The 22,920-nt window shown below is 52.0% G+C and overlaps 2 protein-coding genes across 3 annotated transcripts; both read left to right on the forward strand.

Annotated features, from left to right (window-relative positions):
• The first annotated feature begins 2,071 nt into the window (after nt 1-2,071).
• Nucleotides 2,072-7,091, forward strand: Tedc2 (tubulin epsilon and delta complex 2). Of its 2 annotated transcripts, XM_034507684.2 has the most exons (10): nt 2,072-2,210; nt 2,286-2,384; nt 2,586-2,644; nt 2,763-3,165; nt 3,473-3,526; nt 4,171-4,264; nt 4,434-4,545; nt 4,650-4,751; nt 5,803-5,993; nt 6,344-7,091. In XM_034507684.2, the coding sequence occupies exons 1-10, from the start codon at nt 2,161-2,163 to the stop codon at nt 6,488-6,490; spliced, it is 1,311 nt and encodes a 436-aa protein (XP_034363575.1). In that variant the 5' UTR covers nt 2,072-2,160; the 3' UTR covers nt 6,491-7,091. The 2 variants fall into 2 exon arrangements, with proteins under 2 accessions (XP_034363575.1, XP_076793341.1); XM_076937226.1 differs by lacking the exon at nt 2,286-2,384 and having other exon boundaries at nt 2,125-2,210.
• A 5,772-nt stretch (nt 7,092-12,863) lies between these two features.
• Nucleotides 12,864-15,991, forward strand: Ntn3 (netrin 3). The gene is made up of 6 exons (XM_034507679.2): nt 12,864-14,526; nt 14,598-14,786; nt 14,874-15,023; nt 15,146-15,196; nt 15,312-15,386; nt 15,642-15,991. The coding sequence occupies exons 1-6, from the start codon at nt 13,599-13,601 to the stop codon at nt 15,989-15,991; spliced, it is 1,743 nt and encodes a 580-aa protein (XP_034363570.1). The 5' UTR covers nt 12,864-13,598.
• The last annotated feature ends 6,929 nt before the right edge of the window (nt 15,992-22,920 follow it).

Genomic DNA, 22,920 nt, shown 5'->3' on the forward strand with positions numbered 1-22,920 from the left:
TTGTCCATGGCTCCCTGTAAGAGTACTTGGTACCTGTGGAGAGGACCTGGGTTTGGTTCCTAGCACCCACATGATCGTTCACAATCACCCTAAATTCCAGTTGGACGGTATCTGACCTCTCTAACCATCAGGTCTACATGTGGCACATATACACACAATAAAATCTCAACCCACTTGCATCCTGCACCTGTAGGAAACATTACTCCAGGCACACACCTGGGTCCCTCTGATTTCTATGTGGTCTTTACTCTCCATGGGTCTTAAGTTTCCCTGGGCTACTAGAGGCCCAGTCTAAGTAGCAGTGCCCATATCCTATCCTCAGTGTGGTAGTGGGACTGCCTAAATCTCAGTCCCCCTCCCCTTTGCTTGACACAACTCACACTTTCTTGCTCTTTTTGTCCCTAAACAACTAGGGTTACCTTACTAGAATTAATAACTTATCTCCAGTTCTACTGGGCACTGTTCCCTGTCCTCCTTTCAGCAGCCAAGCACATTTTTCGAGTTAGAAACAAATCGGAAAGCTGTGTCTAGTGCAGGCTTCTACGAGATGAGAGGGAGGCTGGAGGGATGGCTCATTGGTTTGGAGTGTTTGCTACTTGACTAGAGGACCTGGGTTCAGATTCCCAGACCCACATGGTGGCTCCCAACCATCCATAACTCCCGTTTCAGAAGTTGTGAAAATCTCTTCAGGCCTCCCTGGGCACAAGGCATGCAAGCTATACGTGGCATGGACATAAAAGTTTTAAAATTAAGAAATAGAGATGAAGACAGGAAGGTCATGAGTTCGAGGTCATCTTCAGCTACCTAGTGAATTCAGAGCCAGCTGAGACTACATGAGATCCAGCTGCACGTACAATCTGACTTGATGTAGAACATAGAATAATGTACTGATAATATATATCATTTATTGTTTCAGAAATGAGCAGCATTTGGGAGACAGGTAGTCAGATCTCTAAGTGCAAGGCCAGGTTGGTCTACATAGTTCAGACCAGTTAGGGCAACAATGAGACCTCATTTCAAACAAAAAAGTGCTCACTTGAGCAGCACATCTAAACTAGACAATAACAGATTAGCATGGCCCCTGTGCGAATGACAATCAAATTCATAAAAGACCCCATATGTTAAGGACAAAACATTTTCTTATAGCCTTAGGATAAAATACTGTGCTAATGAGTCTTGGGGTGTTGATGGGGTGCTTGCCCAACATGCATGAGGCCCAGGGTTCTGACAAGTTAGAAGCCATTCTAGGCCTCCAGAGACTGTCTCAATAAAATAAAAGTGAAATATATTAATGGAGTAGATGATAAGTAGCTTTCAATATGAAACACGAGTCTGGGCGGTTGTGGAACGTGCCTTTGATCCCAGTACTCAGGAGGCAGAGGTATGTGGATTTATGTGAGTTTGAGGCCAGCCTGATCTACAGAGCGAGTTCTAGGGGAAACAAGGCTTGTCTCAAACAAGTCAATATGAACTAGGAATTGACAAGCTGACCTAACTTGGTAGATCTTTGAGGGCAAAGGCCATTGCTGAGCCTTAGCTACAGTGTTTGCTTGTGGTCTATCTACTACCTCCTGGCCATTCTCTGGGCTTCAGCCTCCCCTCCCACTACTATCCGATACTCATCTGTCCCTTGCACAACCTGCCATGACGTAGACCAGCTTGGCAGACCTAAGTCCCACATGCTCCAGATTCCCTGGGCTTCGTTGCTCTCTTCTGGCGCTTATCTGACATTCATTCCTAGGCGTCTGTTCCTCGACCCAGTTCTAAGATCATCTTTCTTCCATATGCTTGATTCCTAAGTCACCCTGGAGTCAGGAAGACCGCTTATCTCTGCTTTCAAAATAGGTTCGGCAAAACCTGGTTAAGACAGAAAATCAAACATTAGAGGGTCACGGATGCCATGCCAGAAGAGCATTATCTGGTTACCCAAATCGGAAGCGATCAAGTCTTATCTACCTTGGCAACATCGAGGTTCTAGCAAAGCCTCTGCGTCCGCCCTGGGGGCGGGGTTAGGGCGGAGCCTGGGGTGATGGGGTGGAGCTTGAGCTGGATTCGCACTATGGAGCAGGTCTTGAAGGCTGTGCTCAAGATTGGGTAACCTAGCCGGAAGTGGGCGGCCTTCTGCCCGGAAGGCGCGGGACTCTTGTGGCGGCGGCAAAAATGCTTGGCGTTAAAGCAAACTACCTACTACCGGTGGACTGCGCGCACCGGTGGGTCTCGTGCAACAGAAGGGAATGGGGCGGACGGGCGCGGGGTTCCGAGGCTCACATAGTACCTGTCCTCAGGGTGGTAGTGGAGCTGCAGGGCGCCCTGGACTCCTGCGCCGATCGGCAGCGGCAGTTGGAGCGGAGCCTGCACGTTTCTAGGAGGCTGCTTCAGGTCTGGTACGCGGACCCAGGGGCCTCCTGTCCAGTCCCTCCTCGGACCATCAGGATTATTCAGAGCCCCAGGGCCTAGAAGGCCAAGTACAACTGCACACGTTTAGAGTCCGGTTGTCATTGCTTTCCTTCCCCCTTCTCCTACAGGGTCTGATCTGAGGCTGGGGATCTTCTTAGGGATATGATGTTTGTTCCCTGTCTTTGCAGGGAACCAGCCAGGACTCCGTCTCCAGTTCCAGAAACCAAGGAAGAGGACTCAAGTCCAGGTAAACATCAGCTGCTTTTTACGGGTGCTGTCCCTGGCCTTTGTCTGGCTTGCTGTCATGGGGGAATCCATCCTGGGAAAATGAGGAAGAATTTTTGCATGGTTCTTGACGTTCATAGCAGGTACACCGAGTTCTCAAGACCTCGAGGAGCTGAAACTTTTGACCCAGGCACTGGAGAAGGCTGTACGTGTCAGGAAAGGTGTGTCCAATGCTGGACAAAGAGACAGAACCCCCAGTCTGACATCTAAGGCAGCCACTTCTGGTACCACTGCCTCTGCCCATCCTCGGGCTCCCAATCAGGCTGGCAGCCGAGTATCGGGTGCAAGATCCACCAAGGGCATACAACGGGCCACAGCTGCTGCCAAGGATTACCCTGAGTGCAGACTTCCATCAAGGGGAGATAAGACCCATGTAAGAACACAAGACCAAACTACTGGGTGTGGACCAGGCCTCAGGGACCAACAAATGGTCCTATCATCTACTCCTCATGCCACAGAACTCTTCACATTAAAGGAGAAGGGGTAAGTTTTCCAGACCCTCACTGGAGAAACTGCCTTCTCTATCTCTTCCTATCCTGACAGGGTATTGAGCTGGGTGAAGAAAGCCCTGGTGCCACCTCATAAGGGTAATGGACTGAAGCAGGCAGGGTAGAACAGCTGGCTCGGATGGTATCAGGTTTGTCATTCTGGAGCCTGACCAGCCCATGGGCTCTCTGGACCGGGCTAGCACCCACACTATTCTGGAACCTAATGGGTTCTGAGCCAGGAGTAAGAGTGACAGCCCTAAAATGTGAAGAGACTGATCTTAGCATTGACCTCTCTCTCACAGGACTCTCCTGCAGCTACCTATGGCCTTCAGGAAGGCAGCTTCTCAGAATTCCCGGTAAGGCCGAGTGGCGACAGAGACAGGAAAACATCACTAACACTGGGATGGGCAGGTCTCTCTGCGCTGTATCTGGTCCCTGTGCACACTGACACTCTGCTTCATCTGAGCTGGTACAGTCAACTCAGGCCCAGCAGCTTTTGAAGTTCCCAGCTCAACCAACAAGCTTTTGTTTGGTATGTCTTTTTTGTTTTAATGTAGTATGCATGTGTGTTTGGGTGAGTATGCTCAGATCTCCTGGGTGTGAGCTGCCCGAGGTCAGTGCTGGGAGCCGAACTCACATTCTCTATAAAAGTACCACGTCTCCAGCTCTCCATCATTCGTGTTTTAAGGGCTGAACGTGATACTTAGTCTTCAAACTCCAGACTGTCTTTCTTTTGGAAAACATTAATGGGCCTTTTCATAGAGGTGCTGTGTGGTCAAACAGCAGCTCCTCTCAGACGTTTGCACTGCCTGGTAAGATCTATCCTGCTCCTTATTTTGGTCAATATCTCTAGGTTCCCTGAGGCCCCCTCCTGCCATCTAGCAAAGCCATACGCCTGAGCAGATATGCCCCTGCCCATCACTTCCCCTGCCTCTTAAGGCATACCCTGGTTAGTTAAAATAACCTTTTTCTTCCGGTGGTGTCTTTGGGCCTGTTCCAGCCTGTGGGCCCAGCTCAGCTCTACACGAACCAACGACTCCACAGATGCCACTAGAGCCGCCAAAACTCAGTTCCTCCATAAACTCCAGATGGCTGTATCCTTACTGTCACGGGAGAACTGGGAGTCCTAGAGCAGGCTCTAAACCTGGCAGATTTGGGAAAGGACCAGTATGGCCTGTGACGGAGCAGTGCTGTCTCTCCAAACTCGTCTTTGGCGGGAGGGTTGGGTCTGGCCATAGACCAGTTTCTCTAACTAATGTACAGTCAAGCTGTTCCAGCCACAGACCCAGTGCTGCAGAAGTGGAGACGCATGCACAGAACCTAAGGAAGGCTTGCACACTGCTGAGACTTCATATGCAAAAGGAACTTTCCAAAGGTCAGTGGTCCTGACTGGAACTTGGGTGGAGGGTAGAAGGCAAGAGGGACAGGCAAGGTTTGGGGACCATCATGGACCCTGCTTGCCCTTCTTAACTTGTGTAGCCCACACTGACTGGATGCAGGAGTACCACTGCCTGCTCACCCTGGAAGGGCTGCAGACCATTGTTGGACAGTGTCTCCACAGGATACAGGCGCTGCAAGCAGGTGAGGTTCTATACCTGTGCTGAGGTCTGAACTAGGATCGAGTAAAGCAAGAAATTATTTTTCTTGGGGGGGTTGTTATGCCCCTTTATATTCCTAAATAACTATTGGGGGTTTCTATGCCATGGCTGGTTGTGTAGATTCTAAGTAAACAACACAAACATTACAGTTATTACCAAGCTGTGGGCACTGTGCTGGGAGTTTTGAGCTTTTCTAATCCTTCCATCTGTTAAAACCACACAAATGTCAGTCACTTGCCAGTCTGGTGTCTTCCGGGCTGCCTCTGCTCCATCACTCTGTCCTCAGGGTGCACTTCTCTTGGCCAGTGAGCCTGTTCATCCCATTGATGGTGACTTGCTCCTTTCTCTGTTCTCTCCCCCCACCCCCACCCCCATTCCTCACTCAATTTCCAGCCCAGCCTCCTTATCCTCTTCTGCCCAGTCAGAAGGCCCAGCCATTGATTGACTAATCATGAACTAATGGAGAGCGTTCTTCACAGTACATTAGTTAATACAGCACCCCAATATCAGGTTACAGTGTGGTCTGAGGCACAGTATGCAACTTCTGAATACACGATGCACAAGACAAACCTCAGGCGCTTTAACCATCCTTGCCTGTGACTGAAGGAAGAGCTACCAGCCCAGGGCCCAGAGGCAGACAAACCTTTTACACCGGGCACAGCACAGCCCCAAGCATACCACAGGCTGCTACACACTAGGCTGGGGTTTTTTGTTTGTCTGTTTATTTGTTTTGTTTTTTGAGACAGGGTTTCTCTGTGTAGTCCTAGCTGTCCTGGAACTCACTCTGTAGACCAGGCTGGCCTCAAACTCAGATCTGCCTGCCTCTGCCTCCCAAGTGCTGGGATTCAAGGTGTGTGATACTGCCTGACTTATTCTAGGTCATTTTAAAAGTTCAGTTTTGCATCCCTTAGAGCCAAGCATGCAATTGAGAGTAGGGAAGAGGTTCCTGGAAAGCTAAGTCCTGGCCTGTAAGATGAAGCGAAACCTTGGTGATGGCTGCCACCCCATGGGACTACAAATGTCTCTTCTCATAGCTATGACAGAACAACTTCCAGGAGCATGCCTTGCAGAGAAGCCCGCTCGGGCCTCCTCAGTCTGTGGAGGAGAGATGGACTCTTCCTGGAGCCCTGAGCCCCTTCTCTACTCCAGCACCAAGGAGCTGCAGACCTTGGCAACCTTGAAGCTTCAAGTGGCCATGCTAGACCAGCAGATCCATCTAGAAAAGGTACTTCCAGGGCAGGAGGGTCAGTCTTTTTTTTTTTTTTTTAATAGAATAGAGTTTATTTAGGGCATGGGGAGGGGAGTTAAGCGGGAAGTAGAGGCAGAGAGGGAGAGAGTAGAGAAGTAGAGGCCATCCATGAGAACGTGGAGAAAGGGGGGAAGGGAAGAGCCTAAGAGGGCAAGAGAGAAACAAGGGCACCCAGGGTCAGTCTTAAGAGAAGGAAGGAAAGACCTGGGATAGGTTGTGTCTGTGAGCTTCTGGGCCTACATGTGAACTGGAACATCCTCATGCCCAGGATTAGAAGCTTATCCCAGGGTTGCCCACTGAGGCCTTTTCTCTGTACTGTTCCCTAGGTTCTGATGGCTGAACTCCTCCCTCTGATAAACACTCAGGAGCCAGGAGGACCGCCTTGGCTGGCCCTGTGTCGTGCTACATACAGTCTGCTCTGTGAGGGAGGCGAACGCTTTCTCACAGTCCTTCGAGATGACCCTGCTGACTAAGCAGTCTGGGCAGACAAGCCTCTCTGGGAGAGCCCCCTCCTCTCATCTGGAAAGTAGTGAACAAGGATTGAGGGAGATTTTCCTGTTTGGGGGAACTGAGAGCACAGAGCTATAACCTCACTGGGGAAGCTGGGTGGACAGGGTGCTCCCCCCTCACCCTAGCTCCTTTGAGCCACCAGACTTCTTGGTCAGACTCGGCTTTCTGCCTTCCTGGGGAAGTCCTTGGCTGCCTCTCCTTTCTCTCACTGGAGACCTACAGATGACCTACATGACACCTGAACTCCTTGAGAAAGTATAAATATTTAAATTATATCATACTAGGGTTTGGCAAAACACTTTTTGGACTCTTGTTTCTTTGTGGTTTTAAGAATTGTATTGATTACCTGGGCAGGAGGCAGAGGTAGGTGAATCTGTGAGTTCAAAGTTAGCTTGGTCTACAGAGCAAGTTCTAGGACAGCCAGGACTACACAGAGAAACCCTGTCTCAAAAAACCGAAATGAAAAGACTTGTATCAATTAAGGGATTTGGAGCACACCTGTAATTCCACTGGATTAAATAAAATAAATAAAGCAAGGGATATATCAATAAAAATTCAAAGGTATGACTGTCTCTTCTGTATAAGGGAAGGCAAAAAAAAAAAAAAAAACATTAACATTTGTTCCCTGGCAACCCTGAAAGCCATAAGCCATATCAGAACAGCCTTGACTGCCCATGACCATCCTCCCACACTCCCACACCTCCACTCCATCCCCATTGTCACCTGGGACCAGCCTGTAAGGGTCTCTGCTTTCTGCTGAGAATCCCTCACGGCACTGCCCCCTCCTAGGCTTCATCCCTGTGTAAAGAATTGTTACTTCCCTAGGAGAAGTAGAAAGGACAGGAGTCAGGGCTGTAGCCTCTGCAGCAATCATGTATGCTTCCTGCTTGAGACTTCCTGCAAGTATCTCAAGGACTCCTAGCCTGTTCCCCAGAGTTTTATTTTGAGTGCTGGAGAAAGAACTCAGTAGTTAAGAGTATCCACTGTAGCTCTAGTTCCAAGGGATCCCATGGCCTCTTCCAGTGTGGCTAAGCACTGCACATATAAGATAAACATACAACATGCAGACAAAATACTCATATGTATAACATAGTTTTAAATATGTGAATATGGGTGCTTATATGGAAATGTGAACCTGATGCCTGCAGAAGCCAGACACCTCAGATACCCTGGACTGAAGTTATAGTTGGTTGTGAGTTGTCACATACATAGATACTGGGGACCAAACCTGGATCCTCTACAAGTGCTTTTAACTGCTGAGCCATCATTCCAGCTCCTAGGTTTTTTTTTTTGGTTTTTTTTTTAAAGATTTATTTATTTTACTTTATATGAGTACACTGTAGCTGTCTTCAGACACACCAGAAGAAGGTATCAGATCCCATGACAGATGATTGTGAGCCATCATGTGGTTGTTGGGAATTGAACTCAGGACCTCTGGAAGAGCAGTCAGTGCTCTTAACTACTGAGCCATCTCTTCAGCCCCAAAAGACTTTTTTTTAGCTGGTCACTGTGTCCAACACCTTTAATCCCAGTACTTCAGAACTTCAGAAACTGAGGCAAATATATATATATATATATATATATATATATATATATATATATATATATACACACACATATATATATATATATATACACATATATATATATATACACACACATATATATATTCACAATGAGTTTAAGGCCAACCTGGTCTGTATATTAAGACCCTGTCCCAAAAAAATTTTTATTTTAATTGCAGGTGTATGACACCTATGTACAATTTCCAACAGATTTGAAAAGAGGGCATCGGATCCCCTGTAGCTAGAGTTAAAGGCTGCCAGATGTATATGCTGGAAGCAGAACTTGGGTCCTCTCAAAGATTAGCAAGTGCTCTTGTTTGTGTGTTTCTTAGGGTTTTTCTGTGTAGCCTTCACTGGCCTGGAATTCAATATGTAGACCAGGTTGGACTCACTGAGACCCACCTGTCTCTCCCTCCTGAGTACTGGGATTAAAGGTACTAGATGAAGTACCACCATGTCTCCAAGCAAGCATTCTTAACCACTAAACCCAAAATTTTGTTTTGGCTTGTTGGGACGGGATCTCACTGTAAAGCCCAGCCTGGTCCCCAACCCCTAGCCCTCCTGTCTGTTTCACAGGAGCTGGGATTTTAGTGGATTTTAAGAGCACTTAGCCATACCCAAGCATTTCTTCCAGCTGGTTACTAGAATCTTGTTTATACAGCTCTGGAGCCTTACCAAACTGGGTGGAGGACAGGGACCTTTCACAAAGGGAAATAGCCTCTATCTCGAGGCTCACAGGCCTGACAGGAAGTGTGTCAGGTGAGGTCTGTAGCTAAAGGAATAGAAGTGGATAATGGCTCAGCACCTTGCTCTGGTTTCCAGCAGGAGGTCTTTCTCACAAAGAAAAGTCTTTATAAAGGTCAGTCAGTCAACACAGCCCTGGTTGAGGGCTTGGAGCAAATTAGAGACTGAAGTAGAACATAAAAAACCATGGACTTCCTTGGACTGACAAGCGTCTCCCGGAACTGAACCCAGGAATCTTTGAGCCAAGAGAGGAGGCTACCCCACCCTGTCAAGCTGGCCCCAGCCGCAGGAGAATGCCCCTGACTAGAACCATCCCTTAGACTAACCAAGCCCCCACACCCCCCTTTTTGGTCAGCCAACTGCTACCTGGAAATCTTATGGTCAAGTGCTTTGATCTAGAGGAGGCCTAAACCCTACCGACCAGTCATCTCTCACCCCAGGATTCCTTTCTGCGACAGGCTACCTAGAATTATTCTATTGGCTCGTTCGTTTGCTTATTACTGTACCTACTGTCTCAATGTACCAGTGCTTGGTCCTAAACCAAAGAATGGCAAGGGCATTGTCCACCTCTGCCCCTGGCCAAGCTTTGGGACCTCAGTGGTCCTTGACTACATGACTCTACCTGGCCGATTGTTCTCTTAAGTGCTCATTTCCAGAGAGGTACTCTGGGTGGAGTTAGAAGTGGTATTTGTGAAGGGTTCCATGAAAATAGTGGAGGCACTTTAGATATTAACCACCACCCTGCTCGCCCAATTCCTTGCCAAAGCCAGGAGGAGGCAGTGGAACTCCCAGGCGTCCTGGTGTCGTCACCAAGTCCGGGACCAATTGGCTCTTACATGGCAGACCAGGATGTGACTTAAGGCTGTGGTGGGCATCCTTACCATTGGCACCCCATCCCCACTCCAGACAGAGCCCCGCCACCTAGTCGGAAACATGAGATCATCAGAGTCCTTGCCTGAGCCCACCCTGCCAGGTCTGGCGTCCCCAGAACCTCCTGGAGCCCTACATGCCCTGTTCTTGGCCACCGGCGGTGCGGGGGGCTCCTGGTCGCGCTGCGTCCTGCCCTTCGGCGCCCTGGCGGTGCTGGCTGGTGCAGCTGGCACGGGCATCACCTTCTCGCTGTGCGGGCCCTCCCTGGATCTGGCCCAGAGCGTGTCGCTGGCTGCTCTTGGCGTCGGCCTTGGACTCCTGACCGCCACCTTTCTGTGCTGGAGAGCTCGGCGACAGAGGAGGGCTGGGCTTGTGGAGCAGCGGGAGCCGGGGGAACCCTGAGCCTGTTTGAGGGGTCACCTTCCAGCAAGGTCTGGGCGAGAAGGGGTGCTGCATCTCACTGTTGGCAAGACTCAGAAGACCTCTCCCTAAACTGTTTATTTCTAAAGCCTCATAAAGTAGGAAGGGCTGCCAGCCCTTCCCCTTCCTCCTCCCTTCCCGCCCTTCCCCCTCACACCCTCCCTTCACCGACCGGTGCTTTTCAGCTTTTCGTTTTCTACACGGAGAGCTGATTGCTACCGCCCAGCTGGCCTGACACTGTGGAAAGGGTGGGGGTTTGCAAAAAGTTTGCGCAGAGAATGCAGAGTCTGGAGAGACTAAGGAACGGGGAGAGGCAGAGAGTGTAGACCTGCCAGCCTTCCTCTCTACTTCTAGGCCCCTTGAGGCATAATAGGCACTCGATAAATGTTTGTACAAGGCAAGAAGAAGTGGTGGCAAGGGTCTGACGGGGACAGTTGGTTCTGGGCTGGCCAGAGGGTTATTTGAAAGGTCAGCAGCTCCCTGCGGCCTGAAACTGTCAAACATTATCATCCTCTGTCCTCCTCAAACCAACTGCAGTTACAGGGGCGAGTGTGCAGAGCTGGAGCAGTTGCAGGTGTGAGGCAGGAGGCAGAACCTCTTTGTTACAGAAAGTGCCTGGAGGGGGTAGGGAATAGTGAGCTTAGAGGCCTAAGAGGCCTCAATCAGGGGCTGAGGCAGGTGGCTGGGTCCACAGAGAGTTATAAGTGGCTCTTGGAGACTAGAGAAAGCAATCCCAATGCCCAGCCCGCCATCTGCAAGAATAGCCCTGGGGCCAGACAGTGTGTGCAGAGGGCAATTCTAGGAAAGAGATCTGGAGCCCACAGCCTCCTCCTTGAAGAGCTGGTGATGCAATGGCCATTTGAGCCCCTGTCCCTCTTCATCCCCCAGGACCTGATCAATGCTGAGACCACTAGGCACCAACATCAGAATCCATCACATACTCTACAGACCCTGGCAGCCACAGTTCACAGGGAGCTGAGCTGAAGATGTTAGGGTGAAAAGCTGCTCCCCTGTCCCACCTCCCATAGTTGTCTGACAGTATGGGGGCTCTAGCCGGGGTCTTGAAGTTCAAGGAACAGCCTGGGTTTCCTCCCGGGGGTTTTCTCAAGCATAAACTACTCTCCACTTCTTGCATCCTGACCAGGGCTCCCCCCATCCCTATGAGGTATGGAGCTGGGGGGCTAGAAAGACCCAGAACATTGGTTCTTCAACCACAGAGGTCACCTAAGACCATTGGAAAACATGGATATTTACACTGAGATTCGTAACAGCAGGAGATTCCAGTTATGAAGTAGCAATGAAAATACTTTTATAACTGGGTCACAACATGAGGAACTGTTACACCACCTCCTGTTGTGACCCCAAGTCATAAAGGGTTGCGACATTAGGAAGGTTGAGTCACTGCTCTGGAAGAAGGTCTTTAAAAGGGGCTAGTCCTGAACCCAGCCTACCCGAGAGCAGAACAGAGCTTCAGCCCATGGCTTTCTGTAAAGGATGCATTCCAGTTCACTTTAGGTGAAAGGTAAGGCTCTGTGGCTGTCCAGATGAAGAAGGAGGCCAATTCCAGCTCTAGGATGTCAGTTCATCTATTACCCATTCCTGCACGTGTGAACAGCAGGCCTAGGAAAGTACCTAGGGTCAGAGAGTCAGCTCCTCTAGAGGAAACCAAGTGCCCAACAACCTGCTACCCAGCTTCTCCCGGTGACTGCCTCTGCTGCAGCCGCCTGTGTCCTGGGGAGGGTCTAGCGTTCTTGTTTCACTCTCCTTTCCTGAGAGCTTCTGTTTCTCTACTTTTTTTATTGCAGGGACACCTTCAGTCTCAGATGGTAGCTCTGAGCACGCAGACATCCTCATACAGCCTCTTTTAACAGCAGCAGGGACTGGCTTGTGGTCAGCCTCCGTTCTGAAACCAAGTAATTGGATCTCAGGACTGCTCCCCTAAGATGGGACGGTATTCCTACCCACTCTTCGTGGAGTCCATCCCAGCCTTGCCTGGTCTGTCAGCGACCAAAGGCAGTGGTTCCTCTTGGCAAGAACCTCTCAGCTATAGCTGCCGATCTCCAGCGTGTGCCCAGGCAACTCATCTGGGGCATTTGCCTATCTTCCTATCCAAATTTACCAGGCTATAGACGGTCAGGTTCAGGGATTCTGACTCTGGTTTATTTGTGACCAGCCTCTCTTCATTGGTCAAGCCCCATTCCTTACCTTTCTACAGGGGGGTCTTCAACAGGTGATCAGACCCTGAACCTCAAGGGGCCATCAGATAGGCTGTACCCTGTGTCCAAGCTTTCAAGTCCTTCTGGATGATGGGGCTATCATATGACACAACTATACCCTGAGACCCAGGAGTGCTTTAGATTAAGAGATTGGCTGGATCCCACTGAACAGAGAGACCTCATCACTTAGCCGAATCCAGATGCTCCCTAGTGCACCTAACTTAGGATAATATCTGTGTTGCCTCACCAAATGCTCCCAGCAACTCGACAAAGCATGGCGAACAACAGACATTTTGGTTGATGAGGAAACTGAGGAACTCGGGCCACACAGCCAGAAATCTAAACAGCTCGGATTTAAAATAAGACCTGCGTTCTTTCTGCTAGAACAGACTACTGCCTTGGGGATACCCTACAAGAACACCAGCCCCAACTGTCTTCTTCCCCCATTCTGGGTAGCATCCAAGACTTCAAGCTTCAGTCCTAAGGTTGTGCCTGCATGATGGGCCTCTAGGAGGAGTGGCCCAGACCCCAGCCCAGCACGTGGCACCACCCCAGGAGCAGCTAAAGCCTGGCTTCAGGCCCAGGACCCTGCTGGGTGGTCCCTCACGGGCTGCAAGGCTGAGCTGCCCCCTCCCGTTAGCGCATTCCTGGCTCTCCAGCCCCTCCCCTGGATCGCGGGCCTCCCAGCCCCCTCCCGCGCTGGCCCAGCCTGTGTCTGAATCTGCTTCTGATTCTGGCTGTCGGGACAAGGCCCCCTCCCCTCCTTCCTTCCCGGCCCGAGCAGCTCCGCCCCTGGCTAGGACCAGGCTTGCTCCTGCTGAGCCCCCCACCCCCTTCTGGCACAGCTCCTCTGCTCTCGCTGCAGGCCGGAGAAGGCTGCAGCCCCGGCGCCCCAGGCCCCGCCCGCCCAGGGCCCTTCCCGGGAGGCCGGGAGACCTGCTCCTCCTGGCCCTCCGTGGGTGAGTGCTGGCGGCCGGCGGCGGGTGGGGCCTCCGCGGGCGGAGGCACCGGGAGCGGGGGCGACGCCTGTCAACGCTCCAGGCCTAGCAGGAGGACTCGCCAACATCCCTGCTCCTGTGCTCGGCCCCGGGCGTGCCGGTGGCTGCTCCCACTTCTGGGCCTGTGCTGGGGGCCGCCCTTGGGCTCTGCTATCTTGGCACTGCAGACCCCGCACACAGAGTAGCGGACTAGGCTCTCTCCTCGAGGGCAGAATCCTTGGGCGGAAGCTGGCTGGTTGATTCACAGCGGCCACGGCCATGCCCACCTGGCCCTGGGGGCTGCTGCTGACCGCGGGCATGCTCTCCGCTGCACTGAGCCCAGGGCTGCCGGCCTCCGCCGACCCCTGCTATGATGAGGCAGGGGAGCCTCGCCGTTGTATTCCTGGCCTAGTGAACGCTGCTCTGGGCCGAGAGGTGCTGGCGTCCAGCACGTGCGGGAGGCCGGCCAATCGCGTCTGCGATTCCTCGGACCCGCAGCGGGCACACTCTGCAGACCTCCTGACCTCTGCTCCGGGCACTGCAAGTCCTCACTGTTGGCGCTCCGATTTGCTGCAACGGGCACCTTTCAACGTAACCCTCACAGTGCCTCTGGGGAAGGCTTTTGAGCTGGTCTTCGTGAGCCTGCGCTTTTGCTCAGCTCCCCCAACCTCCGTGACCCTGCTTAAGTCGCAGGACCATGGCCGCAGCTGGGTCCCCCTGGGCTTCTTCTCTTCCAGCTGTAGCCTGGACTATGGCCGTCCTCCTGCTCCTGCTGATGGCCCTGCTGGTCCAGGGCCAGAAGCCCTCTGCTTCCCAGCCCCCCAGGCTCAGCCTGATGGTGGGGGCCTTCTAGCCTTCAGTGTGCAGGATGGCAGCCCACAGGGCCTGGATCTGGACAACAGCCCCGTGCTCCAAGATTGGGTGACTGCCACAGATATTCGCATAGTACTCACAAGGCCTGCCATTCAGGGAGACACCAGGGACAGTGGGGTCACAGTCCCCTACTCCTACTCAGCCACTGAGCTTCAGGTGGGAGGTCGATGCAAGTGCAATGGGCATGCCTCACGGTGTCTGTTGGACACCCATGGCCACCTGGTCTGCGACTGCCAGCATGGTACAGAGGGCCCAGATTGCAGCCGCTGCAAGCCCTTCTACTGCGACAGGCCATGGCAGCGGGCTACAGGGCAGGAAGCCCACGCTTGCCTTGGTGAGGCCTTGGAGGGTAGCCTGGGGACTTCTGACCAGGCAGGGCTGCCCCTGACTGATCCTTCCCTGCAGCTTGCTCCTGCAATGGCCATGCCCGAAGATGCCGCTTCAACATGGAGCTGTACCGACTGTCTGGCCGCCGCAGTGGGGGCGTGTGCCTCAATTGCCGGCACAATACTGCTGGTCGTCACTGCCACTACTGCCGGGAGGGCTTCTACCGTGACCCAGGCCGTGTCCTGAGTGACCGTCGTGCTTGCAGAGGTGAGCTTACCAGCTGCATGCGTTCATGATTTACTTTCCCAGAACTCCAGCTGCACTTCTAAGTAAGCCTCTCACTTCTGTCCTCAGCTTGTGACTGCCATCCAGTTGGTGCCGCTGGCAAAACCTGTAACCAGACCACAGGCCAGTGTCCCTGCAAGGATGGTGTTACTGGCCTCACCTGTAACCGTTGTGCCCCAGGTTTCCAGCAGAGCCGTTCTCCTGTGGCACCTTGTGTTAGTGAGTGACCCTGCCCTGTCTCAGTCACCTCAGCCAAAGTCACATCAGCTATTGACTGTTGTCTGTCCCCCGAGCCCTTCCTTCAGATACCCCATCATAGACTCTTCTCCCACACTCCTTAGAGACTCCTGTCCCTGGACCCACCGAAGAAAGCAGTCCTGTGGAGCCACAGGGTGAGTAGACACCAGAACCCAGACTTGTATGACCTTGGAGAAGAGGGCTATAGTGAAAGCAGGCCAATATGGGGGAGAGGCTTGGAATCTGCTAGTCTCTACTCTTTCCCCCTAGACTGTGAGTCACATTGCAGACCTGAGCGTGGCAGTTACCGAATCAGCCTAAAGAAGTTCTGCCGGAAGGATTATGGTAGGCTGCCTCACTTCGGCCCTTCCATCTTGCCCCCAACTCCTTTGTACCTTGACCCTGGCTGTATCTCAAAGCTCTTTCTTTCCTCGGTTCTCCCACGGATGCGGGCTATGTCTTCAATGTACCTCCCTCTAATGGGTGGCCTCTTCATGTCTTTCCTAAGCCAATTGAACACTCTACGCTTCTCTACACAGTCCCCTCTGGCCCTGCCCCACCTAACCTGATCGCTTTTCCACGCCCTCCCCCTCCCCGCAGCGGTGCAGGTGGCAGTGGGTGCGCGCGGCGAAGCCCGCGGCGCGTGGACACGCTTTCCGGTAGCGGTGCTTGCTGTGTTCCGCAGTGGCGAGGAGCGCGCTCGGCGCGGGAGCAGCGCGCTGTGGGTACCAACCCTAGACGCGGCCTGCGGTTGCCCGCGCCTCCTGCCCGGCCGGCGTTACTTGCTGCTGGGAGGCGGGCCCGGGGCTGCAGCTGGGAGCACTGCGGGCCGGGGACCGGGGCTCAGTGCTGCCCGTGGAAGCCTCGTGCTGCCTTGGAGAGACGCCTGGACTCGGCGCCTGCGGAGGCTGCAGAGGAGAGAGCGGCGGGGGCGCTGCGGGACCGCCTGAACCTGCAAGCTGGGCGTGGACTGGGCGGGCTCAGCTCTCTTATCACTGGGCGCGGTGCGTTCATCAGAGCACTAGCCTGCTGGAAGTGTCACGTGCATCGCCATCTAATTTCCTCCTACCCCATCCCCGCTTGAAACTTATTTGGCAACACCTCACCCCCAACTCAGAGGAGTATGTAGGCCCTTAAGAGCTATCTGGAGGCTCCCAAGGCAGCCTTCACCCTCAGAGGGCCTTGATCATCACCCTGGCTGCCCAGTACAAAGGGTATCCAGATACCCGATGTCTCTTAAAGGTGTGAACCCGCCTGTTCCAGTGGGATGCTAGGATCATCCCTCTGGGGTTTGAGCACATCCCACGAGCCACTGTGATTTATTAACTCTCCGGTGCTGTGATACACTAGATTTCTCCGACCTCCCCAAAGCCACGGCTGCCACCATAGACGCCTGTACACCGCTGCAGGGGCTGAGGCTCAATTGCATAGCCAAGACAGCGACGTCTCTGCCTCCAGCCGGAATGTACAGAGTATTGTAGGCTCCCCTGTCTAACTTCGTGGATCTTGTACCCCTATCCATTCTAGTCTGCCTCTGCCAGTCGCATGTCTGTGCCCCCATCGGCAGCTGCATCTCTGCCTGTGTCCCATATCTTGTCCCGTTGTCCCCATCTCTGGGATCCTTCCAGCTGACGCTTCCTACCGCGGCTCCTAGTCTTGGCCTCCTAGCTCCCCGACACAGGTCCTGCCCCTAGCTAGGAGCCCTACACTCTATCTGCTCAAGACTGGACGTCGAGAAGGGGCAGATCAGGTCCACGTGTGACAGGACCAGAGGCTATTTCCATTGGCAGCCATCGCGGTTCTAGCTGTCCATGACTTTGCCTTACATCAGGCGCTAGGGGCCCCCACCTCTTTAGGCGAGCCCCCGCCCCTTAGCGCGGGAACCGCTGTTTGGCTAGCGCATGCTCCCGACTTGGCCGCTGCCGGGCGCAAGCGCGCATGCTCAGAGCTGGACGCGCCGAGACGCGGGGCGCTCGGGGTGGGCAGCCCGCAAGCGCGTGCTTGTGGGGCGGGGCCGCCTACGCGCGTGCGCAGAAAGGCCAGCGCGGTCCAGCAGAGAGCTGGAGAGGTGCGGTGCGGCGCGCCGAGGTGGGTGCGCGGCGGGGGCGTGGCGGATGGACGCGGGTGTGGGGGTGTCATTGTCATGGTGCGCTGACCGGCGGCACCGACGTACTGAGGGAGGGGGGCACGGGTTGTGCTCGGTGTCTTGGTCGCTGCGGGTTAGGGGGCTCCAGAGTCTATTGCTGCGTGCGTGACGTGGGCCCCAGAGTCAGACCCCTTTGGACAGGCCCGGCCTTCTTCGATCGTCGCTGCCTTCTCTGGGCTCTGTGTCGTGGGAAAGAACTGCCTCTGTGTCAGCCTTCCCTTGGGGCACTTTCCGTCCCTGCGGAATAGGAAATCCTCTTTCTGTATTCGTTCGAAGTTGCAGCAGTGTTCATATATCTTTGCTCTCGGAGACCTGCAACAACTCGGGCCCTTCACTTGCCAAAGATGACACAGCTGCCCACCTGAGCCTTAGGTACTTTTCCCAGCCTGAGAGCCCTATCCAGCTAGTGTTCTGACCTGCGTCTGTCACCTGTGTCATACATAGCTTGGCCCTGTGCTTCTTGAGTTTTGAATAACAGCTGGAGGGCAGAGCTGGCACCACACGGGGTGGGCTACACATGACAGAAGTCAGTCTGTTGGGTGTTGGCAGCCTGATCACATATTTTCCTTGACAGACCTGGTTCAGTTCAGAAACAGTTGTGCTCTGACCTTCTTGGATGGGGACTCGCTGGGCTAACTTTAAAGGCCAAAGATTGTCTAACCCAGCAGGGACATTTGCAGGTATTGGTTGGCTTTTTTGGCTGTTGTGTTGCTGTCTTTCCAAAGTGGATAAATGATTTTTCCAAAGGCTCAGAATTATTTTCCTCAATTCACCGTGTTCTGCTGGAAGATCAGCAGGTGACTCCCAGACAACTGTCCCATAATGTGGCATGCATTGCCATTTCATCTACTTGGGGACAGTGACTCCATTCTAATTTTTACACCCCCTCCCCAGTAGACACCTGTCATAGTTCACTGAATTGTTGTGGAGATGACTGTGTTTGTGCTCTCTTAAGCTCTATCTGCTGTAGCCTAGGTTGGTGTCCAGACCAACCCAGATGACAAATGGTCAAGAAATATTTCAAATATTTGATAGTGACCATTCATATTAAGTGCTATGACTGCTTTACGTGCTTCCTTTATTCTGATGATTAATCCTCACATAATCTCAGTACTCAGATAAAGACTTCAGGGGACGCACTGGGTAGTGACAGCTGTATTTAGAATCTAATCTTTGTGTGACTAGGCCTGGAGCTACATTGGGTTGTCTCTGCTCCCCCATGGCTTGGCATTCAGTTGGCCAGGCACTCTCTTAAGTGCCTGTTGGAGGGAATAAAGACGCCATTTTTTGAACGCTGCGTGTCAGCTAGTGAACTAGTAATGCAGTAGCTTTCAGCTGGATTAAGGGTGACCTTTTGGGTGGCAGAAGCACTCTAGTAATCTAGGCAGGTTTTCATAACAACAATAAAACTCACCTCCCTGGGAGTGCAGCTCACCTGCCTGTTCCCTACTCTGAGCAACTACACCTGCCAGGACTGTCCGGCCAGTCTCAGTGACCTTGGGCACATGGCGTTGCTCCTAATCCTTATTACACGAGCCAACCTCAGAAGACATAGTAAAGTGTTTGCCTGTGGATGGTTTCTAGTTTAAAGTACATAAGACAATGAAGTGGGTTGTTTAAAAAAAAAAAAAAAAGCATTTGCCCTGTCCAATGCTCTACCTGTTTGAGCATACCTTTTTTTGTTTTGACAACTCTAAATGGAAGCAAGAAGCCCTTTGCAAACAGCCGTTTGATTTCAGTGGCTGTTTGTAGCCATCACCTTCTAAATGGAGATACATTTTTTAAAGCCCTCAGGCCTTTTACTGAGAACAAGCTTGAATTCATTATCTGAGCATTTTCACTATCCTTTTAATATGTGTTTACTGCGTTCAGACTTCAGCAGTGCTTACCTGGATATGCAAGGCTCTGTATTCAGTGCCCAGGACCCAGGGAAGCTGGTGTGGTAGCACACAATTATAATCTCTGTAGAGAGGCTGAGGCAGAAGGACCAAGTTTTAGGCCACCCTGGTCCACAGGGCAAGACTCTCCTTCAAAACAACAGAAAGGGCTGGTGAGCACAGGTCTATAATAAAATTCTTATCTATTGTGCTCATGGCCCTAGGCTCAACCCCCAGTACTAAAGGGGAAAAAAAAGAAAGAAAAATGAATTTGTATGAGGAGGTGCTGGGTATGTGTGCTATGGACACAGTGTTGAGTGAGATTTGGTAGCTTCTGGGAAATTGTGGCTTGTGAGCGACTTGATCAGATGTGTGTTTTCCAGAACCAGAAGGGCTCCTGCATGTGCTGAGGGTGAGGCCAGTTGAGGTTCCTTCAGACAATCCTAAGAAGGAAGGGCAAAACTGAGATAAGCAGCTGCCAGGATGGTAAGAGCCAGGCAGAAGGAGGATATGGGGTGACTGCAGCCCAGGGCTACAGTGCATAGAATACAGAGAGACAAGCTTGAGGAGGAATAAGGCTTTGAGATTGGAGAGGTGCCATTAGACAGTGGGTAAGCAGCCAGGCGGTGGTGGTGCACACCTTTAATCCCAGCACCTGGGAGGCAGAGGCAGGTGGATTTCTGAGTTTGAGGCCAGCCTGGTCTACAGAGTGAGTTCCAGGACAGCCAGGGCTACACAGAGAAACCCTGTCTCGAAAAACCAAAACAAACAAACAAACAAACAAACAAACAAAAAAGACAGTGGGTAAGCATCTGATCTGGAGTTCAAGAGTGGGTAATATTTCTGTGTGGCATTTAAGCTGGGCTTCCATACAGACTCCTGATACTGTGTCCTGAAGACACTAAATAAGGGAAGAGGCTGGTCCATAACCTGTTGCTTTGTAGGTGGAGTAAGGTGGAGATGGGCTTTATATTTCTGTCATAGAACCCCAGGTTGCTTGTTGAGTAAAAGGGGTGATTCTGAGCATCAAAGGTACAACCTTCCCTGGCTCCACTGCCTACTAGGGGTTTTTCCTGTCTGCCTTTTGGGGAGCCCCTAGACTGGGTGCTACTTATCTCAAAAGACCCAGTTTTTCTCCACACCACGGGTTGGACCTTTCTGTGTATACTTACAGAAGTCTAGGGGAAACCCACCTTGCAACTTGCCTTCCTTTCTTCCTTCCAGGCCGCCAGCTTCTGTGGAGTCAGCCTTAACAAAAGGCAGCTCTTTGGTAAGAAGTAAGGGAGGCCAAGCATGTAGTATCCACTCCAGTCTTCCACATTGTGGGGCCCACCAGGATAAGGGAAAACTGATAGTGTCATAGGAGCCCCTGGCTGCCCACAGCCTCAGGGCACTTGTCTATGGACTGTGTAAGCTGCAGTGTTTCAGCCTGGGATGTCTTCCTTTGGAGGCAACAGACTATCCATATAGTAAAGCACACCAGGCTCTTTCTGAAAGGCTGTCCTGCCTGGCTTTTCATTTATTTGTTTGTTTTATAGCCCTGGGGGTTGAACCCGAGGCACTCTGCCTAATGCTACCAAAGTATTCTACCACTGAATTCATCTCCAAACTAGGTTTTGGTTTTTTTTTTGAAACAGGCTCTCACTGTGTAGCCTAGGCGTGCCTAAAACTCATGATCCTTTTAGTCGGCCTTCTGCATGCTGGGATGACAGGTATGTAACTGGTCTTCCAACTTGTTGCACAGTTTTTAAATTGGGTTCTGTACACTCTCAGAGACTTTGGATATTGACTGATAGGTGAGTCTATTAGGAATAAAAACAGGCTTGCTGTGCCAGTTTTTATTGTCACTCATTGTCCGAGTCTCAGCACAGGCTGCCCTTCCCTTCTTCACATCAGCCTCATCTTGAGCCACTTTGTTCCTGTTTGCTAGTTACCGACCATCCTTCCCAGCAGGGCCCTTGCCAGCACTCCTGTCTTGGAAGTGTGTGGATCCTTAGAAGGATTGGGTTATGGGGCATACTCCTGCCCTGGAGTCTGTCTTTCTTCCTGGGCTCTTCAAGCCTTGCTCCCAGCACAGCACACAAAGGACACTGTCCTAGCAGCTCAGTAAATCCCAGGTCTTTGGCTTCTTGGAGTCTGTGAGCTAGGCTATAAGCATTCATGTTTACCCCTGGAACCTGTGGGTGTATATACGTGTATGTGAGTCCTGTGTGCAGAGGCCAGAGGTCGACATTTGCTCTCTTGCTCAATTGCTCTCCACCTTATCTTTAGTTTCTCTCATGGGAACCTAGGTCTTGCCAATTCAGCTAGATTGGCCAGTGAGCACCGCTGATCCTCCTGTCTGTACCGCCCTGGCGCTGGTATTATAGGCATGTAATGCCACATCCAGCCTTTTATGTGGATTCTGGGGGATTGAACACGTACATCCTCATGCTCCTCTAACAAGCCCTTTACCAACTGAGTCATCTCTCCACCCTTAGACTGTCTTTGATCTGAACCATAAAGATACTCACCGGCCTATGCCCTCCTTGTACACAGTGCCTCGACTCAGAATGAGCTCTGTGCTTGGTGGCTTCGTCCTTGGCTCATGCTTTCTGTGCCACTGCCTGGGGCTAACGCAGACACAAACTCTAGGAAGCTTTTTCTGAGTATTGTTTCCCTACGGGCAGAGGGCTCTCACACCCTTGCTTTCCAGTCATGGTGCCTGTACCTTGGAATGGCTTGGTCAGTGTCCTGTCCTGACCAGGGCTTCCTGAGAGCTGAGGCAGTGCCTCACGTCTTTGTCCTCCAGCACTTGGCACCTCGGCATGCAGGAAGCGTGTTTTGAATGCCTATTAAAGTGATTAAGCCTCCATGACTCCCGGGCGGCTGTCTTTCTTGGTCTGAAGATATTTGCTGAGAACCTGCCATGTACTTAGCCTTGCAAGGCACACCTGTCTCAGACACCTAACTTAGAACTTAGGTCTGTCGAAATTCTAGTGCTGTTGACATCCTGAATTCTTTCCCTTGTATTCTCATTCCGTCTGTGCTGGCGGCTTTTCCTGACCTGCTATGGGAAGAAGCTCTAGCCCCTGCCTGCAGGCGTGAGAGGGGTCTAGAATGGCTACATAATCTTGGATCTCAGAAGCCCACGTGTGATCTTAGACATCTTTAGAAAACCTGCATCTGAACTTCCAGCCAGCAAGCAGTCCAGCTGGCACATGGTGCTGACTCACACCCGTTACTGCTTACATCTCTTTTGTACCTGGCACGTGCCTGCTATTGTGTGCCACCTGCAAAAGACCCACTATCAAGTTCCCTGTACCCAGCTTCTCGGGGAGTCAACTATGAGTGCCAGTCACCATCAACACTTGAGAAATTCCTATGCTGTGCTTCAGGGCTGAGGCCACAGACACCCTGCCTTCTGGGGTCACTGAGTAGGACAAGTTTGTTAAGGTTTCCTACTGTTATTCAGCCCTCAAAATTGACTTGGGCCCAAGTCTACCTATTTCCTTCTCTGGTTTCTTCCTTCCCAGGCACACAGTGTAATGTGACATTTGGGTATGGAAGTTACAGTCTAGGAGAAGATTGGGACATACAAGCAGATGACTGCCATACCTCAGTGTGCCGAAGCGGGTGGAGACAGACGTGGATACGGAGGCACTGGCCTGGAAGGTCACTGGAGGGACTTGGCAGGAGATTTGATTGGAATGAGCTAAGAAAGAAAGAGGGGACAACTACGTCCTACCTCTCCTCCTTCATGTTCCTCTAGAAGGGACTTGCCTTCTGATTATACCTGGGGACTGCAGTTTGCACTGTGTGGCCAGTGCTCCTGAAGCTGCTGTGGGAGGGGCCGGAAGGGTGGAGGACAGGAAGG

The sequence above is a fragment of the Arvicanthis niloticus genome, chromosome 6, assembly GCF_011762505.2.
Source record: "Arvicanthis niloticus isolate mArvNil1 chromosome 6, mArvNil1.pat.X, whole genome shotgun sequence".
In the NCBI taxonomy this organism is placed as follows: domain Eukaryota; kingdom Metazoa; phylum Chordata; class Mammalia; order Rodentia; family Muridae; genus Arvicanthis; species Arvicanthis niloticus.

What these genes read in the sequence shown, in the direction of transcription:
- Tedc2 (XM_034507684.2), top strand. Translation starts at nt 2,161, where the DNA reads ATGCTTGGCGTTAAAGCAAACTACCTACTACCGGTGGACTGCGCGCAC. An exon ending in CCGGTGGACTGCGCGCACCG is followed by an intron (nt 2,211 to 2,285) that starts GTGGGTCTCGTG and finishes ACCTGTCCTCAG; the next exon opens with GGTGGTAGTGGAGCTGCAGG. An exon ending in GCAAAAGGAACTTTCCAAAG is followed by an intron (nt 4,546 to 4,649) that starts GTCAGTGGTCCT and finishes TAACTTGTGTAG; the next exon opens with CCCACACTGACTGGATGCAG.
- Ntn3 (XM_034507679.2), top strand. Translation starts at nt 13,599, where the DNA reads ATGCCCACCTGGCCCTGGGGGCTGCTGCTGACCGCGGGCATGCTCTCC. An exon ending in GGAAGCCCACGCTTGCCTTG is followed by an intron (nt 14,527 to 14,597) that starts GTGAGGCCTTGG and finishes CCTTCCCTGCAG; the next exon opens with CTTGCTCCTGCAATGGCCAT. An exon ending in TCCTGTGGCACCTTGTGTTA is followed by an intron (nt 15,024 to 15,145) that starts GTGAGTGACCCT and finishes CACACTCCTTAG; the next exon opens with AGACTCCTGTCCCTGGACCC.